Here is a 22,269-nt window from a genome sequence, read left to right on the forward strand (position 1 = left end):
TCATGTCTTACTTGTGAGATTTCCAGAGACATGCAGCAGGCTGCTGCTGGACACACAGCGCTGGACTAGATAGACGTTTGGTCTGTTCCGACAAAGCGATTCAGTCCCAGGTTGTGACTCCAAGAGACCCATGTCAATGTAAAGCACAGTGCATAGATGTGAGGTAAAGGCTGGAGTGTCATGATATATAAAAAAAGAGTGTAAAAGTTCACAAAAGGTCATCTTCTGAGTTAGCAGAAGTTTGCCAACCCCAAAGGGCGGAGACAGTCAGTCTAGGGGCGAAGGAGCAGTTAACCTTTAACATGATTGGTGAATTCAACTGTGTCTCTAGACCAATGAGAGGCTGATGCCTGGGCGGGGGAAAATATCCAGTTGGATGTATAAGCAATGCTTTGTATATGCTAAGATAAGTAGAGAGAGAGACTGAGTTTGAGTTCTGTATGTGTTGAACTTTGTTCTGGCTGAAGAGTTCTGTATAGTCTTATAGTCTTGTATAGAGTATGGAGTAGACTTTATCAGGAGCATGAAATGGTCTCCTCATTCATTTGGTGAGTATAGATGAGTGCAGGTGGGAGATGGAGCTTTGGCTGACTGGCTGTTTACCTGTACTAGGTAACTTGGCTACCTGCATCTGACACAGGTGAGGCCACTTGAGAGGGGGGGCAAATGTTTAGCCTTGCTCCCAGCAGTCAAAGCAGTGGGCTGCCCATGCGCTGTGTGATGCATTCAGATTAATTTTCCTGTCTTGCACCCATTCCACACGAGCCAATAAACTCGGATGCAAATATTTTGGGGTAAGGACTTTGCACAGATCCTGCCCCCAAAACGAGTCTGCCCTGTGTCATTTTCCCCAAACTGGGGTTTTTGAAAATTGCTAAACTAGCAAATCTTTTAAAAAATCCCAGGTTTCAACCACTCGCAAGCGAACAGCTGGACAGGAGGCGCTTTATTTGCCTTGGTTTACCTTTATGAAACATTTTGCAGCTTGCATCTGAGTAGCTGCGTAACTATGCAGGTGCGGATGGTCGTATCCTGGGACATCGGCATGGCTGTGGGGGTTCATTTGTGCATGCCTGCATAGCTACGCACATGTGGGAAGTGACTAAATAAAGAGGTAGTGCAGAAATACCTAGCTACTTTAAACAAATTCAAATCTCCAGGGCCTGATGAACTGCATCCCAGAATATTAAAAGAACTGGCAGAAGTAATCTCAGAACCACTTGCTATAATCTTTGAGAACTCCTGGAGAACAGAAGTCCCAGTGGACCGGAGGAGGGCTAATGTTATCCCCATCTTCAAAAAGGGGAAAAGGAGGACCCTAATAATTACCGTCCAGTCAGCCTGACATCGATACCAGGGAAGATTCTGGAGCAGATCATTAGACAGACGGTCTGCCAGCACTTAGAAGGGAATACTGTGATCCCAAAAAAGTCAGCATGGGTTTCTGAAAAACAAGTCATGCCAGACCAATCTTATCTCTTTTTTGATAAAGTGACGAGCTTGGTAGACCCAAGGAATGTTGTGGACGTAGCATACCTGGATTTTAGTAAAGCTTTTGACAAGGTGCCCCATAATATTCTCACAAGTAAGCTAGTGAAATGTGGACTAGACAATGCTACTATTAGATGGATTTGTAGTTGGTTGTCTGATCAAACTCAAAGGGTGCTAATTAATGGTTCGTCTTCATCCTGGAAAGAAGTGACTAGTGGGGTGCCACAGGGTTCTGTCCTGGGCCCAGCGCTATTCAATATTTTTATCAACGACTTGGAGAATAGAATAGAGGGCATGCTAATAAAATTTGCAGATGACACCAAATTAGGAGGGGTAGCTAATACCCCAGAGGACAGAGTCAGAATTCAAAATGACCTAGACAGATTAGACAGCTGGGCCAAAACAAACAACATGAGTTTCAACAGAGATAAATATAAAATACTACACATAGGCAGAAAAAATGAAATGCACAGATATAGGATGGGTGACACCTGGCTTGACAGCACTACATGCAAAAGAGATCTGGGAGTCTTAGTAGACGAGAAACTAAATATGAGTCAGCAGTGTGATTCGGCGGCCAAGAAAGCCAATGCGATTCTGGGTTGTATCAACTTAGTGTCAAGATGCAGAGGGACATGTAATTGTACCCTCTCTTATTCTGCATTGAGTTAGACCTCACCTGGACTATTGTGTAAGCAGTTCTGGGCACCACAGTTCAGGGAGGGATATTGACCCGGCTGGAGCGTGGTCCAGGGAGGAGGGCAACCAAAATGGTAAAGGATCTGGAGTCTATGCCCTACGAAGGGAGGCTTAGGGAGCTGGGGATGTTTAGTCTGGAGAAGCGTAGGTTAAGGGGTGACATGATAGCCATGTTTCAATATTTGAAGGGATGTCATGTCTAAGAGGGAGCAAGCTTGTTTTCTGCTGCCTCAGAGACTAGGACACGGAGTAATGGATTCAAGGTGAAGGAAAAGAGATTCCACCTAAACATCAGGAAGAACTTCCTGACCATCAGGGCTGTTCGACAGTGGAATTCACTGTCTCTGAGAGTGGTGGAGTCTCCTTCTTCAGAGGCTTTTAAAGAGAGGCTGGATGAGCATATGTTGGGAGTGCTTTGATTGTGTGTTCCTGCATTGCAGGGGGTTGGACTTGATGGCCCTTGGGGTCTCTTCCAACTCTATGATTCTGTGATTTAAAAAAATGCGTCTCCATGCAAAGGTGCAACAGCAACCCAGACAGTTCCCGTGGGCCCCAATTGCTGCCTGCACGGAATGCATGTGGATGTGAAAGGAGGAAAACGGGTTCCTTTGCAGCCTGCTCTGCATTTGCTGTGTGGGAGGTCCTACTCGTAATTCCAAGCTTTAATTTTTCTTTCTTTCTTGCAGGGCAACTCTGGTGGGGATGGCCCGCCGGGCCCTCCAGGCGAAAGGGTGAGATAGCTCAAGTCAGGGCAGAGCTCTTGGTGTGTGGGCCAAAGGGTGCGCCTTTAGAACACAGCATGGGACCCAGCCAGTCTCAGCACCCAGCCTCGGGGTAGCCCAAAGATGGACAAGTCTGCCAGTGCCATGGCAGGGACCGGGGGGGGGGGGGGCGCACAGAGAGAAGGGAGAGGCTGCATCAAGGGGGTGATGGAGGTGAATCAGGAGATACCCCAGAAGGCCTGGGAAGAACCTGCTCCCCAAATCCTTCATTAAAAGGGTCAGACTTCTGAGTATCCTTTAAACATTCTCTGAACGTGTGGTATTGATCACTGGACGTTCCATGGGGTGGGAATTTTAACATTTGGCATGCAACAATATTTAGAATGTGAAAGTTTAAGTGTTTTGATTGTTTTTAATTGTTTTACTTATATTGATATGTTTTTATCTTGTTTTAATGTTTTGTTGTTTGCTTTCTTGGGGAAACTAAATTGGGTGGAAATGTATCTTTAAAATGTTTTAAGTAAAAATACAAGATCTCATATTTTGATTTTAGTCAAAGAAATTTTAAAAATTCCAACAAGCCACAACAGCACCAGAATTTTAAGATAAAATCCCAGAATCTAAATTTATTTGTTGAATTTAAAAGTTCAAATTCAAAAATTGGCAAATACAGTGTATTTTTAAAAATATTTTTGTGTGCATTCATTTTTTATTGATCCTCACCCCATCATTCCAGTTTTAGAGTTAAACCTTCTTCCCTCAGACACAGGATGGGACGGAGCAGAGACAGAACTGATGTGAACCCCGTCATGAATCTTTCAAATGTGAATTCTGTATGTGAGGGGGAAAGTAAGGAACTGAAGCAGAGCAAAGTGTGAATCAACAGTCATAAATCAACAGAATTAGCAGTTATTTGTAATGGATAGATGGGCAGGTCAGAGAATCGAATAGCTAGGCAAAGTGATGAAATAGGGTAAAGAGGGTAAATAACAACTACTTGGAAAGTTTAGGTGAAAGTTAATCGATAAAAGATGATTAAGAACTGCCCGATTAGAATGTCTTTTTTCTTTTTAATGCAATTTTAATGTATACTTGCTTTTTCAGCATACAAAAAATTATAAACGCTTTCACACCTCATCATATCAATACAAAACAAAAATATAACATACAGAAAAGAAAAATAAACACACACAAAATAATTAAAACATAACTCATGCAATAATTAGATTCAACCTATTATAACCAACTAAACTACACACCATAAAACCAAATGATGACTTCCCCCTCATTACTGAATTCTAATCCATTCTAGGTCCATGCATCTATTTAAAATGGAACAATTTATCAGTTACACACACGTCATCATTTTTATTGTTCTGTTTCAATTTGCTGTTTTCTTTTAGATCTCAAATCCTGCAATTATTTCTCTTCTACCATATTTTTTTCATTTTCATTTCATTTTAACCTTTAATGGCATATAAATTGTTAGTATATTTCCATTTAAAAGAGAAAACTTTTAAAACATTTAAATACGGGTGTTTAAAATGCTTTCCAAGAATTTAGCCACTGCCAAGGTGATCGATGGATTACAGTCACTTAGCAGAAAGCGAGTGGTCTGGAACTTGGAGTGCTCAAGTCTTGGAAGCAGCAGAGGGTGAATTAGAATCATGCGCAGGTTACTGTGAAAACAGCATTCCAGAAGAATATGAGTACCATATTTTTTTAAAATAGGTAGTCCATAAAAGGTTTCCAGTTTTCTGTAAATTTCTCTGTATTACTGACCCTTGATAAAGTTGTTAATTTTGCTATTTCTGAATATTATGTGACCTTCTGTATCCATTCTTCCTTTGTTGGTATTTTTTCATCTCTCCATTTCTGCACATACAGTGGTACACAGATACATGCAAAGCAGCCTGTATTGATCTGGGAAGACATCACCCATCAGTCCCAGTAGAGAAACTTCAGGCTTTTTCTCCATTGTTATTTTTTAAAAAATGTATTTGTTTGAGTATCAAATCCTGAAAGGATTTAGTCTCTGTACATCTCCACCACATATGAAAAAAGATCCCTCATGTTTTTGGCATTTCCAACATCTATTAGATATACCTTTATACATTTTTGCCAATTTTCTTGGCATAAAATACCATCTAAACATCATTTTATAATAATTTTCAGGTTTTAACATGCTGTGAACTTCAAATCATCCTTCCAGAGTCTCTCCCACTGCTCCATGTTTACATTCCTGTCAATATTTCTGGCCCGCTTCATTGTTACCAACTTTACAACCTCATCTTCTATATCCCATTTCAATAACATCGTATAAATATTAGCAATCAACTTCTCGTCATTTATTATTATTATTATTATTATTATTATTATTATTATTATTATTATTATTATTATTATTATTATTATTTAGGTTTATAAACCGCCCTCCCCTGGAGGGCTCAGGGCGGTGAACAGTGTAAAAAGAGCACAATCAAATTAAATACAATATAAATATAAGTTAAGATGGCTCTAATAATAAAAATAAACCTAACCCCATTTAAAATGCAGCATAATTAACACAAGATAGCGCCTACTATCAATCCCCACCAAGGATCCCAGAAGGGGTGGTAGGATCTTCATGATGTCAGAGAAGACAAGAAGGGAGGGCGGGAGGGAGGGAGGGGGCCCCTATCAACGGCTAGTCTCTCCAAAAGCCCGGTGGAACAGCTCAGCCTTGCAAGCCCTGCGGAACTCAACGAGGTCCCGCAGGGCCCGGACAGCTGGAGGGAGAGCGTTCCACTAGGCAGGGGCCAGAGCTGTAAAGGCTCTGGCCTGGGTAGAGGCCAGCCATGTCATGGAGGGGCCAGGGATCACCAGTAGATTGGCCTCTGCCGAACGCAGAGACCGGTTCGGGACATATGGGGTAAGACGGTCCCGCAGGTACGGAGGTCCCAGGCCGCGCAGGCCTTAAAGGTTAACACCAACACCTTGAAAATGATTCGGTATTTGGTAACCAATGCAAACGGCAAAGCACAGGCGTAATATGCTCTCTCATGGCACCTCCTGTAAGCATACGTGCCGCTGCATTTTGAACCATTTTTAATCTCCGAATCAGACGCAAAGGAAGGCCCGCGTAGAGCGAGTTGCAATAGTCTAACCTGGAGGTGACCGTTGCATGGACCACAGTGGCCAGGTCAGCTTGGGAGAGGAAGGGGGCCAGCCGTTGGGCCTGGCGAAGATGGTAAAACGCGACCCGGGTTACATGGGCCACCTGGGTCTCCATTGAAAGAGACGAATCCAGGTGGACCCCCAGGTCGCGGACAGAGGAGGCTGGTGCCAATGTAGCCCCCTCCCACACCGGCGGCTGAAAGTCCCCAACCTCCCCTTCACGCCTCAGCCAGAGGATCTCCGTCTTCGATGGATTCAGTTTCAACCTGCTCTGTTTCAACCAACCAGCCACGGCCATCAAACAATGCTGGAGAGCCGCAGGGGCGACGGCCGTTCCCCCCTCCATCAACAGAATGAGCTGAGTGTCATCAGCATACTGATGACACGTCAGCCCAAAGCTCCGCACCAACTGAGCAAGGGGTCGCATATAGATGTTAAATAATAGCGGGGACAACAGCGCTCCCTGAGGCAACCCACAATGAAGTGAGCACCTCTGGGATGCTTGGTCCCCGCACCACACTTGCTAAGTCAGGTCCCGGAGAAACGAGGCAATCCATTTAAGGACAGTGCCACGCACCCCAGAAGCGGCCAGGCGGTGGGTCAAAAGGTCGTGATTGACCACATCAAACGCTGCGGTTAGATCTAACAAAACCAACAGCGCCGATCCGCCTCGGTCTAGTTGTAAACGGAGCAAATCTGTGACGGCGTATCGCAGAACAGTCTCCGCCTCCATGCCCAGCAACGAAAACCGGACTGGAAGGGGATCAAAGCCTATGTGTCCCACAGGGAAACCCCGAAGCTGCTCCTAACACCACTCTCTCAATTACCTTCCCCAGAAACGTAAAGGATTCGAAGCGACGGGCAGTAATTGGCCAGGATCGCCAGGGATCTAACGATGGTCTTTCTGGCAAGAGTGGGCGGACCACTGCCTCTTTCAACCCACCAGGAAAAACTCCTTGCTCAAGGGAGCTATTGATGATACTCAACAGGTGGGGTCGTAACTCCACCTGGCACGTTTTAATAAGCCAGGAGGGGCACGGATCCAGAGGACAGGTAGTAGGTCTAACAGCAGCCAGGGCCCTGTCGACAGCGGCTTCCGAGAGCAGGGAGAACTGGGCCAAACAACTTCCGAGAGCAGGGAGAACTGGACCATATATACCTTACTTTTCAGTTCTGTCATTTCTTTAACAAAAACCATGTTCTTTTGGTCAGTTCTAAATGTCTTCAGTAACTCTAACATGTAGGCAGTGGCAAAAGAATATAAGTAAATTCATTTGGCAGGGAAAGAAACCAAGAATTAAATATAAAAATATGCAAGATTGAAAGGAAAGAGGAGGTTTCTCGCTCCCAAACTTAAAACTGTATTTTGAAGCTGTTGCACTGACACTGGAAGGGCATGGGTGCTGCTGAATAATGCCAGAATTCTGGATTTGGAGGGATTTGACAGGAGATTTGGATGGCACGCATATTTGTGGTATGACAAGGGAAAAATACATAAAGAGTTATCTGATCATTGTATTAGAAGGAGTCTTCTCTGGGTATGGTTGAACTATTAAAAAATAATAGCGTGCAACGTCATTATGGTTGCCCCCAGTTGAAGCTTGTTCTAGGGAAGAAGTGAATATGCAAGAGAAATGGCCCACATATTGAACTTTAAAAATGACAAATGGGAACTTAAATCAATGGAGGAGGTAACGGATATTGTAAAAAACTGGTTTCATTATTACCAATTAGAATTTCAAAAAATTAATGCTATTAGAGACTGGACAGCTCTTTCAGCAGACAGCTCCAACCTTTCCTCGTAGCAAGGCCTCTATTTCCTTTCTTCCTAGGGTCCTCCTGGGCCTCAGGGACCAACTGGATTTCCTGGACCAAAAGGCCCTCCGGTGAGTGTGGCAGAAAGAAAAATTCCCCCTTGATGTGCCCTAGCACTATCCCACTGTGATATGACTGGCCCAACTCCAAACTTGGCCAAACAGAATTATTGGGTTTTTCTGCAGCTTTCCACTTTCTTCCTTAGGGTCCCCCAGGAAAAGATGGGTTGCCGGGCCATCCTGGGCAGAGAGGTGAAACTGTAAGTACTGTGTAATCTGTGGCCTTGGCGGGGGGCTTAGGAGGGATGGCAGGGCTCTTCCTTCCCAGAGGTGTACCAGCAATAAATGGCACCCGGGGCAACCCCCCCCCCCCCACACACACACACACACTCCCTTTGTGCCTTGTGGCCGCTGGGAACACCCCAGACCATCCAACCCAGCGCGGAGCTCTTGGGTAGGAGCCCCAGACGCCCAGCCCAGCGCAGAAACGTCCTCCACCCAAGAGGGCAGGCAGTGCGATCCTCCCAGGGGGTGGGAGTGGGGGTGATTTAAGATGTCAGCCTCAGATGCAGGTGAAATGTCAGGAGAAAATGCTGCTGGAACACAGCCATACAACCCGGAAAAACCACAACACACTAGTGATTCTGGCTGTGAAAGTCTTCGACTATAGTCATGTGCAAAATGCACAAGCAAGCAAACAAGCTTACATAATAATCAAACAGCAAAACAGCATCAGTAACACAGCATAAGGGGGGAAAGGGGAGAGGAGAGTGGAGAAATGGTAGGGAAAGGAGTACAGCATACAAATCTACCCCATTATATGCAGACAATGACGGTGACCCCAATCAACCCACTGATAGCTCACCTGCCCTGCATTAACAAAAACAACCAAATGGGACAGCTGTCTTACTCTGGCAAGAACTTACAGGAAGAATCACAAGGGATGCGAAATATTCTAACAGTTCTCGGGCTGGTGCTGCATTGAGGAAGGGGTTGGGCTAGACAGCCTGTATGGCCCCTTCCAACTCTGTGATTCTATGAGAAGCTTCCCTTGGGGCCTCCACCAAAAAAAAAAAAAGTCTGATCAAAGCTGTTCCCCTAAACAGTTCTTTCACCTACTTCTTCATAGAGTCACCTTTTCTGTAGCAGGCAGAAGTGGAGCGCTCACGGGGACATCGCCCCCCACACCCGTCCCCTCAGCCCAGTCCTGCCAGGCTGCTCCTTCAACTAGCAGAGGCTGAAGGGGTGGGGGTGGGGTGGCCAGAGCAGGTGTTGCCCTGGGTGCCATTCCCCCCCTCCCACCTCTGGTAGCGGGTGAATCTTCAGTCCTCAGGGGCAGTCTGTTTTTATATGCCCTGCCCCTGTCAATATACAGACCTACCAAATCTCATTCATTTCCTCATTCATTTTTCTTTGGGATTTCAAAGAGTATGAGTTTGCTTACAAGAAAAGAGGCTATTGGGTCAGCTGGATTTGTTATGTTCTGTGTAAAGTGCTGTGATTTCTTGCTCTAAGTGAAAATGTATTATTCTGTCGCAGGGTTTCCAAGGCAAGACAGGTCCCCCTGGCCCTCCAGGAGTTGTCGGACCCCAGGTAGGTACTCCCAGAAGCCACTGAGATTGGCTTGTCTGTTTCCTGCTTTGCACTTTATGGGAGAACAGCCAACTATTCAATTACCTCTTAATTAGCAGGACTTGTCAGATTAATGGCAGAGTGAATTCTGTATTGCAGGGTAAATACGTGTTTATGTCTGCCTTCTGTGTACAAGTTGGCTGCTCGGTAATGATGTTTGGAAATGCTAAAATGCGATTAGTGTGAGGCTCAGCTGCCATGGTGCTGCCGAGGCATTCTCCAGTCCACGTTCTTGCTTTTCGTTAAAATACAGACCACGGAGTTGAGGGTTCTGATTCTGCTGCTCTCAGACAGACCTGGACCGAGGGAAGCTGAGTCCTCAGCAGTGGCGTACCTAGGCAAACTGGAGCCCTGGGCAAAACCTGAGTTTGATGCCCCCCCATGGGCGGCCACCCCCATGGGGGACACCATGACCAAACAATGATTTTTTCCACCAGGTCGTTTCAAAGTCACCATCACATTATAGAACATGCCCCAACTCACAAATCTGAACACAGCAATGGGCCATGCCCACAGCAGAAATATTTTTTTGAAAACATTTTCAAAATGCTTTCAAAATGTTTTATTACTGCTATGAAAACATTTTATGGTGTTGTATCCAGAAACAGCATCACTGTCAATGTTATTTAAACTGGGGACCCCAGATTCTCACTTTAAGGTGGATTTAAAAGGAGAATCTGGGCTCCCTAGTTTAAACAAATGATGCTGGAATCCACCCCCAAACAGCGTCATTTTCAATGGTGTTTAAACTAGGGAGCCCAGATTCTCCTTTTAAATCCACCTTAAAGGGAGAATCTGGGGTTCCCAGTTTAAATAACATTGAAAGTGATGCTGTTTGGGGGTAGATTATCTCCCACCCTGAAACAGCATCACTTTCAATGTTTAAACTGGGGACCTCACATTCTCCCTTTCAATTCATGCCAAAGGGGGGGATTTAAAAGGAAAATCTGGGGAAATTTGAGGGGTGCCTGCTGTCAGGGGTGCAATTGTTAAGCTAGCAGCACCAAACTTTTACGGTATCTTTAGGAGACTCTCCTAATGATACCACCCAGGTTTGGTGAAGTTTGGTTCAGGGGGTCCAAAGTTATGGACCTTCAAAGGTGTAGCCCCCATTTTCTATTAGCTCCCATTGGAAACAATGGGGGATGGGGTACCCCCCTTGGGAGTCCATAACTTTGGACTCCCTAAACCAAACCTCACCAAACCTGAGTGATAGCATTAGGAGTGTCTCCCGAAACATCCCTGAAATTTCGGTGCTGTCAGGGGTGATTTCAATGGGGTAGAGCAACAACCCCGCCCCTTCCTCTTTGTCGCTTCCAGTTGCTAGTGCAAATTCTGCCACTCCCATAGTAGGTATATGCTTGCCTCTCTCATCCCCTTGTCCTGAAAGCTGTGTTTCTCCTGCTTCTTGGGGCATCACAGGACCCCTTGCTCAGCTTTCCTCTTCTGCTGCAGATGTCCAGCCTCTGAGTCTGGAGGAGAGGTGGCTGTTGCACATCTTCCACTGGGTCTCAGGTCCACCAGGCTGCTCCTTTTGCCTCTTGGTCAGGCTCTGCCCTGCCAGCAGCTCCAGGAGTTTGGCAGGGCTGCTGAGCCCCCGAGTTCTGACTGCAACAGCCTGCTGTGCCTTGAGCACTGCTATTCCCGGTGGTGGCTGTACCACTAGCCCCTGGGCCAAATAATTGCCCTGACAACTCACAAGGGCCAGGCCTTCTGAGAACTTCCCAGCCCAGACCTGACACCCCCTTGATGTTTATAAGGTGCCTTTTGCTCCTTAAGAAGGGTGAATGCACTTAACAAAGAAAGGTACTATAGAGGTGTATACAGCCAGTGTGCTCCTTCCCCCAGGATAGGAGTTTCAACATCTGGTGAACAACACATGGAGCTTGTGTTTGGGATGACAACCTAGTGAAGAACTGATGCTGCAAAAGTCCCTTTTTCAATCTTCTCCTCCGGTCATCTCTGTGCAAACACGTTTCTTGTAGCGTTTCAAACACCTGTTTTGACAGAGGCTGGTGTGCAAAAAGTGAAGAAATCTCTTACAGAATCTCTTGAGAGTCTCCACAGCTGCTTCCTGTAGCTATTAAAAATCCCTTTTTCCTCATTAGTGGCCACACCCTTTGTTTTCAAGAATCAGCAATAAAGGGGAGAAGTTCTGAGTACACACAGAGTGGTCTCCTTTTAACTGCTGCAATCAGCAGTGGTGTACCGGTAATGGGGACATCGAGTATCCCATGTCCCCAGGTGCATGCTGTTTCGTCACGTGTGGGGGCGCCCGGCTGCATGCCACTGAGCCCCCACCCCCCGGCCTCCCTGCTGGCTTCCTGGCTTCTGTGAAGTGGGGCGGGGAAGGGCACGGGGAGCCGGGGGGGCACAGAGGTGGTCATGCCCTCGGGTGCAGTTTAGCCCCAGTGTGGTGCTGGCAATGAAGGATCAGGGGATCAGCCCAGAACAGTGTGTCTGTTTTCAGAAGCTTGGCATCACCCCAGGCTCCAGCAAACCCCATCAAGATTTGTCCTTGAAATTCTGAAACAGACTTTCCTGCATCCCACTTCTGAATCTTATGCCAGTTCTCCACACCTGAGTGTGTCCCAGCAGAGAGTCTGCCAGAGAGACTAGGGGGTTGGGGTCTTTCAAGGCCTGGGGGACTTCATTGTTAACTCTCCTAACAATTTCCATGCATCTCCCACCAGGGGGCCATAGATTTAGTTAGGTTTGGTCTTTACTGACATGTCTTTCACTTGGCAAAATGGGTATTATCTGCATGACTAGTTTTGTACAGGCAAAATGTGACTTCTTCCCCATTTTAAGTATTATATTAAAAGGCAGGTTTCTGGCACCTGAAAACTTAGTTGATCGATGCAAATTGCACTCCCCCTTTGATCTGTCTGTGAATTCTCCTCACCCCCCTCCCCCTTTTGTTTCACTTGTGCCTAATTCCCTTCTTCCTAATTTCTTGCAGGGTCCCACTGGGGAGACGGGTCCAATGGGTGAACGTGGCCACCCAGGGCCACCAGGGCCACCGGGTGAGCAGGGACTTCCTGGGCTGGCTGGAAAAGAAGGCACAAAGGTATGTGTGAGGGGGAGAGAAAGAGAGAGAGCCCTTTCGTGGGCAGTTGGGGGAACTGGCACTGTGTGTAGTTATGAAAAGGTGTTCCAGAAGTGGAATGGAAGCACCGTTCAGCAAAACAAGGCACGAGTTTTGACAGCCTCAGCAATCCTATTTGTTGAATTGGAGGTTCAACCACGGAATAATTCCCCCCAATAGTTCCTTCCTTCTTTCCCTTCAGAGGTTTTTCCTTCTCTTGGAGAAGCCAGAACAGCTGGTGCTGGGTCTTGAGATGCCTCTGCTGTCAAAGCAAATACTAGGCCCTGGTTAACTAAAAGAGCTTCTGCCCAATGAAGGAGGTTTCCTCTCCCCAGAAATGTGCTGTCCAAAGACTTCTTTTTAACTCACACTGGGGGGGGGGGGGGGGCTCTTTTAAATCATATGTCATTTTAAAGTGAAATTGGGTAAGTTTGAACGTTGATGTATTTATTCTGTGATTCATTTGGAGGACTTTAGCCAAGAAGTGGAATAGAAATAAAATAAGTGCAATCAGTAAATCAGTGCATCCTTGGGCTTTGAGTGCCCAGAAAAATTCCACTGGGTCTGCTGGATCTGAATTGGACACTTGTCTTTGCAGGGTGACCCAGGCCCCTCCGGCCTCCCAGGGAAAGACGGCCCACCTGGCTTGAGAGGGTTCCCTGGCGACAGAGGTCTTCCTGGCCCCATTGTAAGTCTTGTAGAGTGCCTCCTGCTGGTAGCATCTCTCTCTGCAATGTCTTTTGTGTTTCTTTTTTTGCTGTTGGATGATGACCTTTCTATGCCACTTTGTTCTCTTCAGGGTCCTGTGGGTTTGAAGGGCAATGAAGGCCCACCCGGCCCTCCTGGCCCGGCAGTAAGTAAAAGCCTTTCTTGCCTAGAATCTTCATGCTTAGTCTGGAGTTTTCTGCAGTAAGGGTGTTCTTGGGTGGAAGAGCTTTCTCCCATTCTGGCTTAGGATCTGTGGTATCTGAAGCACACTTTCTTCCACATGTTCTTGCCCAGAAATTAAGATCACAGGGCCACACACTCCTTCCCGTCCTGCCAATCAAAGGAGCTTATCCGTGGACACATTGAGAGGGCCTTTTTTGTGTCAGCCCCGTGGTTGTGGAACAACCTCCCCAGGGAGCAGCACCCGACCCTCTCAGTCTTGACCTTCACAGGACAATTACAGAGAGTTTTACTTAGGATTGCATCTGAGTAATCTAGTTTTCATTTATCAGCAGTCCTCATTGAGATTTTAAATTATGGTCTTGTATTTCTTTTTTTAAAATTATAAAATTTATAATTTAATGTATAATTAATTATAAATTATAATTCAAATTTTTATAATTTTAAAATTATAATTTATATAATTTTTATAATTCATTCACATTGTCAGCTATAGTAGTAGTAGTAGTTGTAGTAGTAGTAGTAGTAGTAGTAGTAGTAGTAGTAGTAGTGGTGGTTATTTATATTCCACCTTCCTCATGACAAAGCAGGGCTCAGGGTGGATCACAACATAAAAAAGCAGTAATCTATGAAACCACAGTATCACAAATTAAATAAAACCAAAGCCTTACTACAAGTCTGCTGCTACAGCACCCAATTGACACCCTGTACAATACTAACCAGTATCTACACAACCAGTATCTATACAATACAACAAAGTAATTTGTTGTGTAGGTTCCACAAGGGAAGAGTCAGATATTAAATGTTTTCAATAAATGAAATCTAAACATTCTCACCCCCTGCATTGGGCTGCTGCCTCCTCTGCTGCATGTGAGAATGCCCCTGCCTTCCCCATTACCCCCACCACTTCCAGTTTTGTAAAATAATTGTCTGAAGGTGAAGGACCAGTGGGGTGTAGTAGTTAAGAGCAGTGGATTCTAATCTGGTGAACTGGATTAGATTCCCCACTTTTACACATGAAGGCTGCTGGGTGACTGGGCCCGTCATAGTTCTCTCAGGACTCTCTCGGCCCACCTGTATGTTGTGGGAACAGGAAGGGAAGGTGTTTGTAAGCCACTTTGAGTCTCCTTCAAGGTAGAGAAAGCAGGGTATAAATCCAAACTCTTCTTCACGCATGTTGTTTCTCTGTAGCTGATTTTGGCCCAGTCTGTCTCCCATCCATGTCTCTGAGCACAGCCACATTACTGACAAAAACTGTTAAAGGCAATCCCCCCCTCCTTCCAAAAAACCCTAGACGTTGCGGCTCTCTGCGCAGAAGGGGTAAGGATTGCTAACAAGAGGCTTCTCTGCACCCTCGTGCTTCCCAAGACACTCCAATGAAAGCCATGGCAAAACCACTGGTGGGATTCAGCAGGTTCGCAACACTTCGGCAGAACCGGTTGTGAAAATGGTGCTTGTAAACAACCGGTTGTTAAATTATTTGAATCCTACCATTGGGAAAACCAATACTTGTCTGTGGTATCACCAGGGCTCATTTTCCTGGGCTTTCCTCAAGGCGCTTCCTTCTGTGGAGGCTGCACCCCCTTCCCAAACACACTTCTCCTCGCAGGCATTACCCAGTGGTTCAGCTTCTGTCTGTTCTCCTTGTCATCTTTCCTTGCAGGGTTCTCCTGGTGAGCGAGGTCCCGCTGGAGCAGCTGGCCCCATTGGTCTCCCTGGGCGGCCTGGGCCCCAAGGGCCACCCGGCCCTGCTGGCGAGAAAGGAGCCCCGGTAAACCTGCTGTTCGGTGGAGGGGGGCAGCCTAGGGCAGGGCCAGCCTTAGGGCATTCGCGTGGGGCATCTGTGCAGTGCAGGGTGCCCAGGAGGCAGACAGATAGTAGGATTGCAACTCCTGCACAGTGGCAATGCAGGGATGCCGGGGTTTGGACAGATGGGAGGGGGCCAGGAGGGTGTGCTTTGCAGCTGGTGGCCCTGAACACGAGGCAGAGCCTGCCCATATGAAGACTGGGGCTCCACCTCGCATAGCCTTGTTGCCAAAATTGTCCCTTCTGCCTGAGTTCCTTCGACAACGGGAAGATGTAGCTGGGGAACGAACCTGGGACCTCCTGTGTGGGAAGCGGCTGCTTCACCACTGGCCCGTGACTCCTGGGGCACAGCAGGAGAGCACAGAGCTCCACTCCCCTCCAGAGCAGAGGCCGCTTCTCAGCCCATGAGCTGCCTCCGTGTTGTCCTCCATGACCGTCGGTCTCGCAGAAATGTCTTCCTTCGCAGCTGCTTCCTCCAGACTGGGAGGTGCTGAGGCTTAAATCAAGAAACTTCTTTTTAAAGCTTCCATTTGTGCCTGTTTATTCTATTGTGTAGAGACTGTCCACAGTGGCCAGTGACGTAGGTATAGATTTTTATGGAGTGGGTTTGGAGGGCAGGGCCAGACCCAACCTGCCCCTGGGGGTGTGGCCATGCCTTCCCAAACCCCGCCACTGGCCTCAGTGCTTATAAAAGCAGCTCTCCGAGGCCAGAGATGGCAGACTCCCCTGCCCCGCCCACCCGCCCACCCACCCCCCCACTGTCTGGGCTCCTAGCTGGCAGCCAGCAGCCCCTTCTGCCCTCCCCTCCTGGCAGAGGCGTACCTAGGGAAAATGGAGCCTGATGCAAAATCTGAGTACTGTGCCCCCCCCCCATGGGCAGCCGCTGTGAGGCTGGAATCCACCCCCAAACAGCATCATTTTCAATGGTGTTTAAATTAGGGAGCCCAGATTCTCCTTTTAAATCCACCTTAAAGGGAGAATCTGGGGTCCCCAGTTAAAACAACATTGAAAGTGATGCTGTTTGGGGGTGGTTTATACCCTACTCTGAAACAGCATCACTTTCAATGTTTAAACTGGGGACCTCAGGCTCTCCCTTTAAATCCATGCCGAAGGAGGTGGATTTAAAAGGAGAATCTGGGGAAATTTGAGGGGTTCCTGCTGTCAGGGGTGCAATTGTTAAGCTAGAAGCACCAAACTTTCAGGGAATCTTTAGGAGTCTCTCCTAATGATACCACCCAGGCTTGGTGAAATTTGGTTCCGGGGGTCCAAAGTTATGGACCCTCAAAGGTGTAGCCCCCATCTCCTATTAGCTCCCATTGGAAACAATGGGGGATGGGGGCATCCCCTTTGGGAGTTCATAACTTTGGACCCCCTGAACCAAACCTCATCAATCCTGGGTGGTATCATCAGGAGAGTCTCCTGAAAAATCCCTCAAATTTTGGCTGCCAGCCTAAAAACTGCGCCCCCTGCAGGCCAAAAACTGAAAAAACACTTAAAAATACAAAAACGGGGGGCGGAGCTTTGGACATGTAATGGGGGGTTGAACCCGGGAAACCCCCCCCCTTACCTGTGTCCTTGAGTGTGGCCAACCTAAAGGCCACAAGAGCGTTGCAGGCGACCGCTGTCATCATGAAGCTTCATGTGTCAGTAGACCTTCCCTTGGAGAAGGCCCGGTTTTGGCCCTGTGGTAAGAGCCAGTCAGGCCTAAGAGTTTCATAGTCAAGGTGGACTCCTGGCAGTGCTTGGATCCGGTGATCCTGCTAGATTCTCTATGGGGCCTCTGGTGTTTCTGGGGACAAAATGAGAACATGGGTGCAGCTGGTCAGATCCAAATGGTCAGTCTATTGGGGCTGACATCCTGTAGCCCCCTCCTGCAGCCCCTCAAGAAGTCTCCCAGGGCAGCCTGGGCCTTTTCATCTGCAAAGAGGGATGGAGGCATCTTGCCTTCTCCAAGATGGCGAGGAAGGCGTGGGGCCAATGGTGGTAACCAGGAAGAGTGCTTCAGGGCATGTCCGTCCAGGGGCCCCACAAAATCCTTCTCCCAAACAATGAGGATTTCTTTAGCTCCAGATGAAGGAAAGAGGATCCACACTGGCTTGTGGGCCATGAAAAAGTTCAGAAGTCCAGTGGAGAAGGTGGGCCTTTGCTCTTGATGTGCCCCAGGTCATCGTAGAAATGCAAAGAGGTTGAACTGCATGAGATGCACGTTGCTACACAACAACAGGGACCAAAGCTTCATAGTCATAGGTTGATCAACATAACATCTGCATAGGTGAGGAATCCACACGGCATGCATAATTAGTACAGGAATCCAGTATGGGTCCTGATCCAAAACAAATTCCTTCTTCGGATAAATTCAGAAAACGTTTCTATGGACGGAATCCTCCACTTGGAGCAACTGGAGAGTCGTGGGAGACGGCCTCCCTGCAAATGTGATGAGAAGGATGCCAGGACACCTCCTGGACAGCTTTGGGCCCTGGCGGCCAGGGAGCTACTTAGGAGGATTTCCTGGGGCTTTGCCATGGACAGCAGGGAAAGTCAGGGAGGCAGAGAAGAAACCTGCTGTGGCGCTTCCCCTTCCCGCCCGGGGCCCTTGGGCGTTGGCTCCTTCCCTCCCTCCCGTTCCTGGGGGATGTCCTCCCCAGTGGTGTTCTTTTCCAATTGGCCCGAAGGGCCAAGAAACAACTTAGCCCACAGGGCGCCTGGTGACGAAGGCGGCCCAAGCCTGGTCCTCCCCCGTGCCCCTCTCGCGTCCCCGTTGTTGTCTACCCTGAGGCTGCCGTAGTTCCCTCACTGACAGCTAGACCTGCCGACCCCCGTGGACACGCCCAGCCCTGTTGCTCCACAGGGCTCTGGCTGCTCCCAGCGTCGAGCTGACGCGTTTGCTCGCCCGCCTGCCTGCCTGCGTCCTTCCACGCCCGGGGACCTCTCTCCCAGCTCACAGAGTCCCCCACCCTTCTCCAAAACCCCGCTGCAGCGGCAGCTCCCGAGCACTTGAGCTCTCCTTCCTAAATAGCCTTCTCTGCTCTGATCCTCCCCCTCCCCAGCTGCCACCTGTTCGAGCTGAGCCAAGCCGGGGCACTTTCCGGTCCCTTGTTCCCCCCGCACTTCCGGGTTTGCCGTCCCTGCCGTGACACGCCTCCCTCGGGGCGCCACGCGAGCGCGCCGGGGCAACGGAGCGGCGGATCGCCGTAACGATGCTTCGGCCCCCTCTCCCGTCGCCGGGACGGGGGGGTCCTTCCGACGAAGCTTCGACCCTTCCCGCGGACGTCGCGGCCCCTTCCCAATCGGCCGTCAGTCTGGGCGCGGGACCGGGGGCGGTCGGAGGCCTGGTTGCCGGGACCTCGCCCACGCCCGGACACCTGCGTTCTTCCCTCCGAGGCTGCAGGGAACCAGAGAGAGAGAGAGAGAGGCTGCTGTGCCTAGATTTCTGTCCCTACTTTTCTGTAGGTACAAATTCATGGAGGATGAGTGTATAGGTGCAGTCTGATCCTTTGTGTGCAAAGTCTTCCTCAGCATGCTGACGGTTGAGAAGTGCTCACACCCTGCTTGTAAGCACCGGTCACTATAGCCAAGTGCTGGACAAGGATGTCTTTAGCCTGATCCAACTTCTGGAATGACCAAACTTCTCTTTGCATTCTTACCACGGAGGGAAGCAGATGGTACCTTTTGTAGGTCTGGCAAAACAGACAGCTTCAGCCATTTCACAGGCAGTGAGGCTGTTTGTGAGAACCCAGCTCTGTTCTGTGCTCACCCTGCCCACCTGAATTGTGAGCTGGCTGAGTCTGCGAGTGATGGTGGCCGGCAGCAGGGCCACGAAATCATTCTCTTCTCCAAGCAGCATCCTGAACTTCAGAACCGCAGCATTTCTATGCAAGTTGAACAGGCTTTCTATCTGGGACTTGGCTGGCCACTGCAATCAGCTCTGGGGATGCAGAGAACCGAGTGATGCTCCAAGATCGGATGCCTCAAACCTTCCACCCGTGCAGCATGAGGCAAAATGTGTGGACTTGTTGTGAGTTACCCTTTTTTAGGCTAATAAGGAAAGAAATGTTAAGGCAGAATCATCCAGATTACAGCAGCCCTGTTTTAGCGAGGTGAGGGAGAGAGAATCTTCTTGTTCTCACTGCCTTTCCAGAAAATGGGTCAGCTCTTTGCTGGATGCTGCCCAGTTCAAATTCGAACAGGTGGGAGCTGAGCTTTTGGCGGTGAGGAATCCTTGGCTGTGCAGTTGAGAGGGAGCCCCAGAGCACTGGGCTCATCCCAGCAGTGTCTTCTTGGAAAACCACAGCAAATAGGCCTGACTAGAACCAAAGCTGCTCTTCTGCTAAGAAAGAGAAGTCCATCTTTTCACCCACCAAATAGCACTGTGAGTTTAGCTTAGCATTCACCACACAAAGCCTTCCAGAAGAGTGGCTGCTCTCAGGGGCTCTGCTCTCAGGGGCTCTGCGGGGGAACAAAAAAGGAGAACTCCACTTGAGGCCAAGTGGGGCAGGGTTGGTTCCAGCAATTGGATGTTGTCTGGTGACTGGCAAGCATAAATGTATGGATAAGAATTACATTTGTCCAATGAAATGTCCCAAAGCTTGTGAATTATCCTTGGTGCAAGATGTCTCACCCAGCTGCAGGGATTCCTATGAGCACCAATTATTCATTCAAGTGCATTATCCATTCTGCAATCAGTGATGGACCCTGGACTGCGTTTGTTCCTTTTTTTTCTAGGTTACCTCCAAATTGGCGGGCGGGCGGGGGGGGGGGGGGCTCTACTGCAAATCTGAAGTGGCTGAGCAAATTATGTGGTAGAACCATTCAGGAATCAAGTGTTTACAGCAGAGGCACTAAATGTATGGACTTTTCATTATTCTATCAGCCTCTCCAAGGATTATCTGCATGTTCCAATTGTAGTCAGCCAGGCAGAAAAATTGTACTACTTTTAATATAGCCAGTACTTCCAGGACAGAGCTTTGTCCTTTGGGCTGTTCTCAGCACTCACACAGTTGTGGCCAAGGTCGCACCGGTCCTGGTGATGAGACAAGGGCTCATTTCTGGATGACGTGTCCATTCCCCTGGCAGGAGCCTTCGAGGCTTGGTGGTGGTGGAGGCCACTTCAGGAAGCAGGATGCGTTCTCTCAGCTCAGCATAATGTCTGGAAGACTCCAGAATAGTCCTTGATGTGGTGCGGCACAAGATGACCCCTTGTGGATGAATGACCAGGGAAGATCTCAGATCTCTTCCCAAAAGAAGAATCGAGGAAGCAGTTCGTCAGCTGGCTTTTTTGGCGTTGCCCTGTCTTCACATTAACTCCCAGCAGAGGATGCTGCTGTGGTCACACACCATCATCACCAAACTCCTCTCCAAAGATCTCCCATCGTGCTTTGCTGTGGCTGCCTCAGAGAGAACGTGGCACTTGGCAAGTGGGAGGAGGCTTGTGTTGTTTCCCTGTTGCTGCCGCTGCTGCTAATGCAGAGCAGGGGGACAAACAAAATCCACAACGAGAATCATGTGCAGTTGGGAGAGGAAATGGTTGTTGTGTGGGCAGGATGGGGGAAATCTGAACTTTCCCGCCCACACTGCAGCCCCCTGTGTGGCTTTGTTGCTGTTCTCCCCAGTCATTCAGAGCAAAGCAGGTTTGAGAAAGATTGGAGACAAGTGGGGGAAACCCAGGGCAGTGCACAAACGCACTCAGAACATATATACCCTGTGAAAACAGCCTCTGCCACAGGGAATGGGCTTTTACCACCCAGTTATCCATAGAAATTAATCTGATAGACTTCAGAGCTGCCTCAAAGCACCGTGTCACCCAAGGGATGTGACCTCGGCAGTCTCACCTGTCTGGAACTTTATGCCATCACTCCAGCTGTACTCAACTTCCAGGATCAGACCCTAGACTAGTGTGTTCTTGTCAGGATGGACCTATTCAGAAAGCCTACATCAGTTATGGTACGTGTTCCCTGTTAAACAGTTGAGAGACTTTCAGTGTATTGTCGAAGACTTTCACAGCCAGAATCACTGGGGTGTTGTGGGGTTTCCAGGTTGTATGGCCGTGTTCCAGTAGCATTTTCTCCTGACGTTTTGCCTGCATCTGTGGCTGGAATCACTCCAGTTGAGAGACCATCCCTTATGTCTTTCACGGATCTGTGAAAACAGAGGCAGCAGGATTTCATTTCAAGGATTGGAGTGGGCTCTGCATACCTTCCAAGGACTAGTTCAGCCTTCACACAGCAATATTTTGAAAATATGTTTCGTGCTGGATGCCAGGATGAGAGCCGCTTGTGACGTCCCGTGCCCGTCAGGCCTGCTGCGTGGCTCCCTGCCATTCCCATTGCTGCTGAATGGTCTGAAAAGTACAGGTCTGGGTGTGGAAATTCTCCTTGTGGCACCAGATAACCTCAGAATCCCAAGATATTTTCAACATATCCCTGTAAAGACAGTGCAAATGAACCAACAGGGATCTGCCCTCACATTCAGGACTCCAAGCTCAGCTGCAGGTGTTCCCACAAAAGAAGGTGTTCCCACCAGCTCTCTTGCAGGTGTGGTGTGTTTCTGTCTAAGGTACAAGGAGATTACTGATAAGCGTATCTCCTGTTTTGTAAAGGATGTGGATGTGTGAAAAGATCCAGAAGTTCTTTTGCGTTTTGTGTCTTAACTAAACATTCACACCTAAAGAGGTGAGCAGCAGCGATGAGCGGCATCTGGAATGTGAAGGCGGGGTGGGGGGATGAGGGAGATCTGTTTCCAGTTGCCTGCTGGTTTGGAGATTCTTAAAGGTCACCTGCAGGTGGCTGACCTGGAAGTAGAGGTGGGGCTTCTCCTCCTTTGGTGGTGTCCCTCTTTTTGTTCCTGGCCAGGGAGGGAGGTAAGGGGGGGGTTCTCGGGTTCAGGCCCCACCCATTACATGTCCAGCTTGCTTGAAACAATGCATGGAATGAAACAACCGGAAAGCCCTCAGTCACCGAACCCACCCCATAAAAAA

The 22,269-nt window shown here is 48.4% G+C and overlaps 1 protein-coding gene across 1 annotated transcript in view; it reads left to right on the top strand.

Moving 5' to 3' along the window:
- COL5A1 (collagen type V alpha 1 chain) overlaps nucleotides 1–22,269 on the top strand; it is a 386,178-nt gene that overhangs the window by 313,548 nt on the left and 50,361 nt on the right. Inside the window, exons 35-42 of the mRNA XM_048513603.1 lie at nucleotides 2,877–2,921; nucleotides 7,901–7,954; nucleotides 8,089–8,142; nucleotides 9,422–9,475; nucleotides 12,477–12,584; nucleotides 13,201–13,290; nucleotides 13,402–13,455; nucleotides 15,154–15,261. Coding sequence (XP_048369560.1) covers nucleotides 2,877–2,921; nucleotides 7,901–7,954; nucleotides 8,089–8,142; nucleotides 9,422–9,475; nucleotides 12,477–12,584; nucleotides 13,201–13,290; nucleotides 13,402–13,455; nucleotides 15,154–15,261 — 567 coding nt within the window. The remainder of the gene's footprint in view (nucleotides 1–2,876; nucleotides 2,922–7,900; nucleotides 7,955–8,088; nucleotides 8,143–9,421; nucleotides 9,476–12,476; nucleotides 12,585–13,200; nucleotides 13,291–13,401; nucleotides 13,456–15,153; nucleotides 15,262–22,269) is intronic.

This window comes from Sphaerodactylus townsendi, linkage group LG12 (genome assembly GCF_021028975.2).
Source record: "Sphaerodactylus townsendi isolate TG3544 linkage group LG12, MPM_Stown_v2.3, whole genome shotgun sequence".
Taxonomy (NCBI): domain Eukaryota; kingdom Metazoa; phylum Chordata; class Lepidosauria; order Squamata; family Sphaerodactylidae; genus Sphaerodactylus; species Sphaerodactylus townsendi.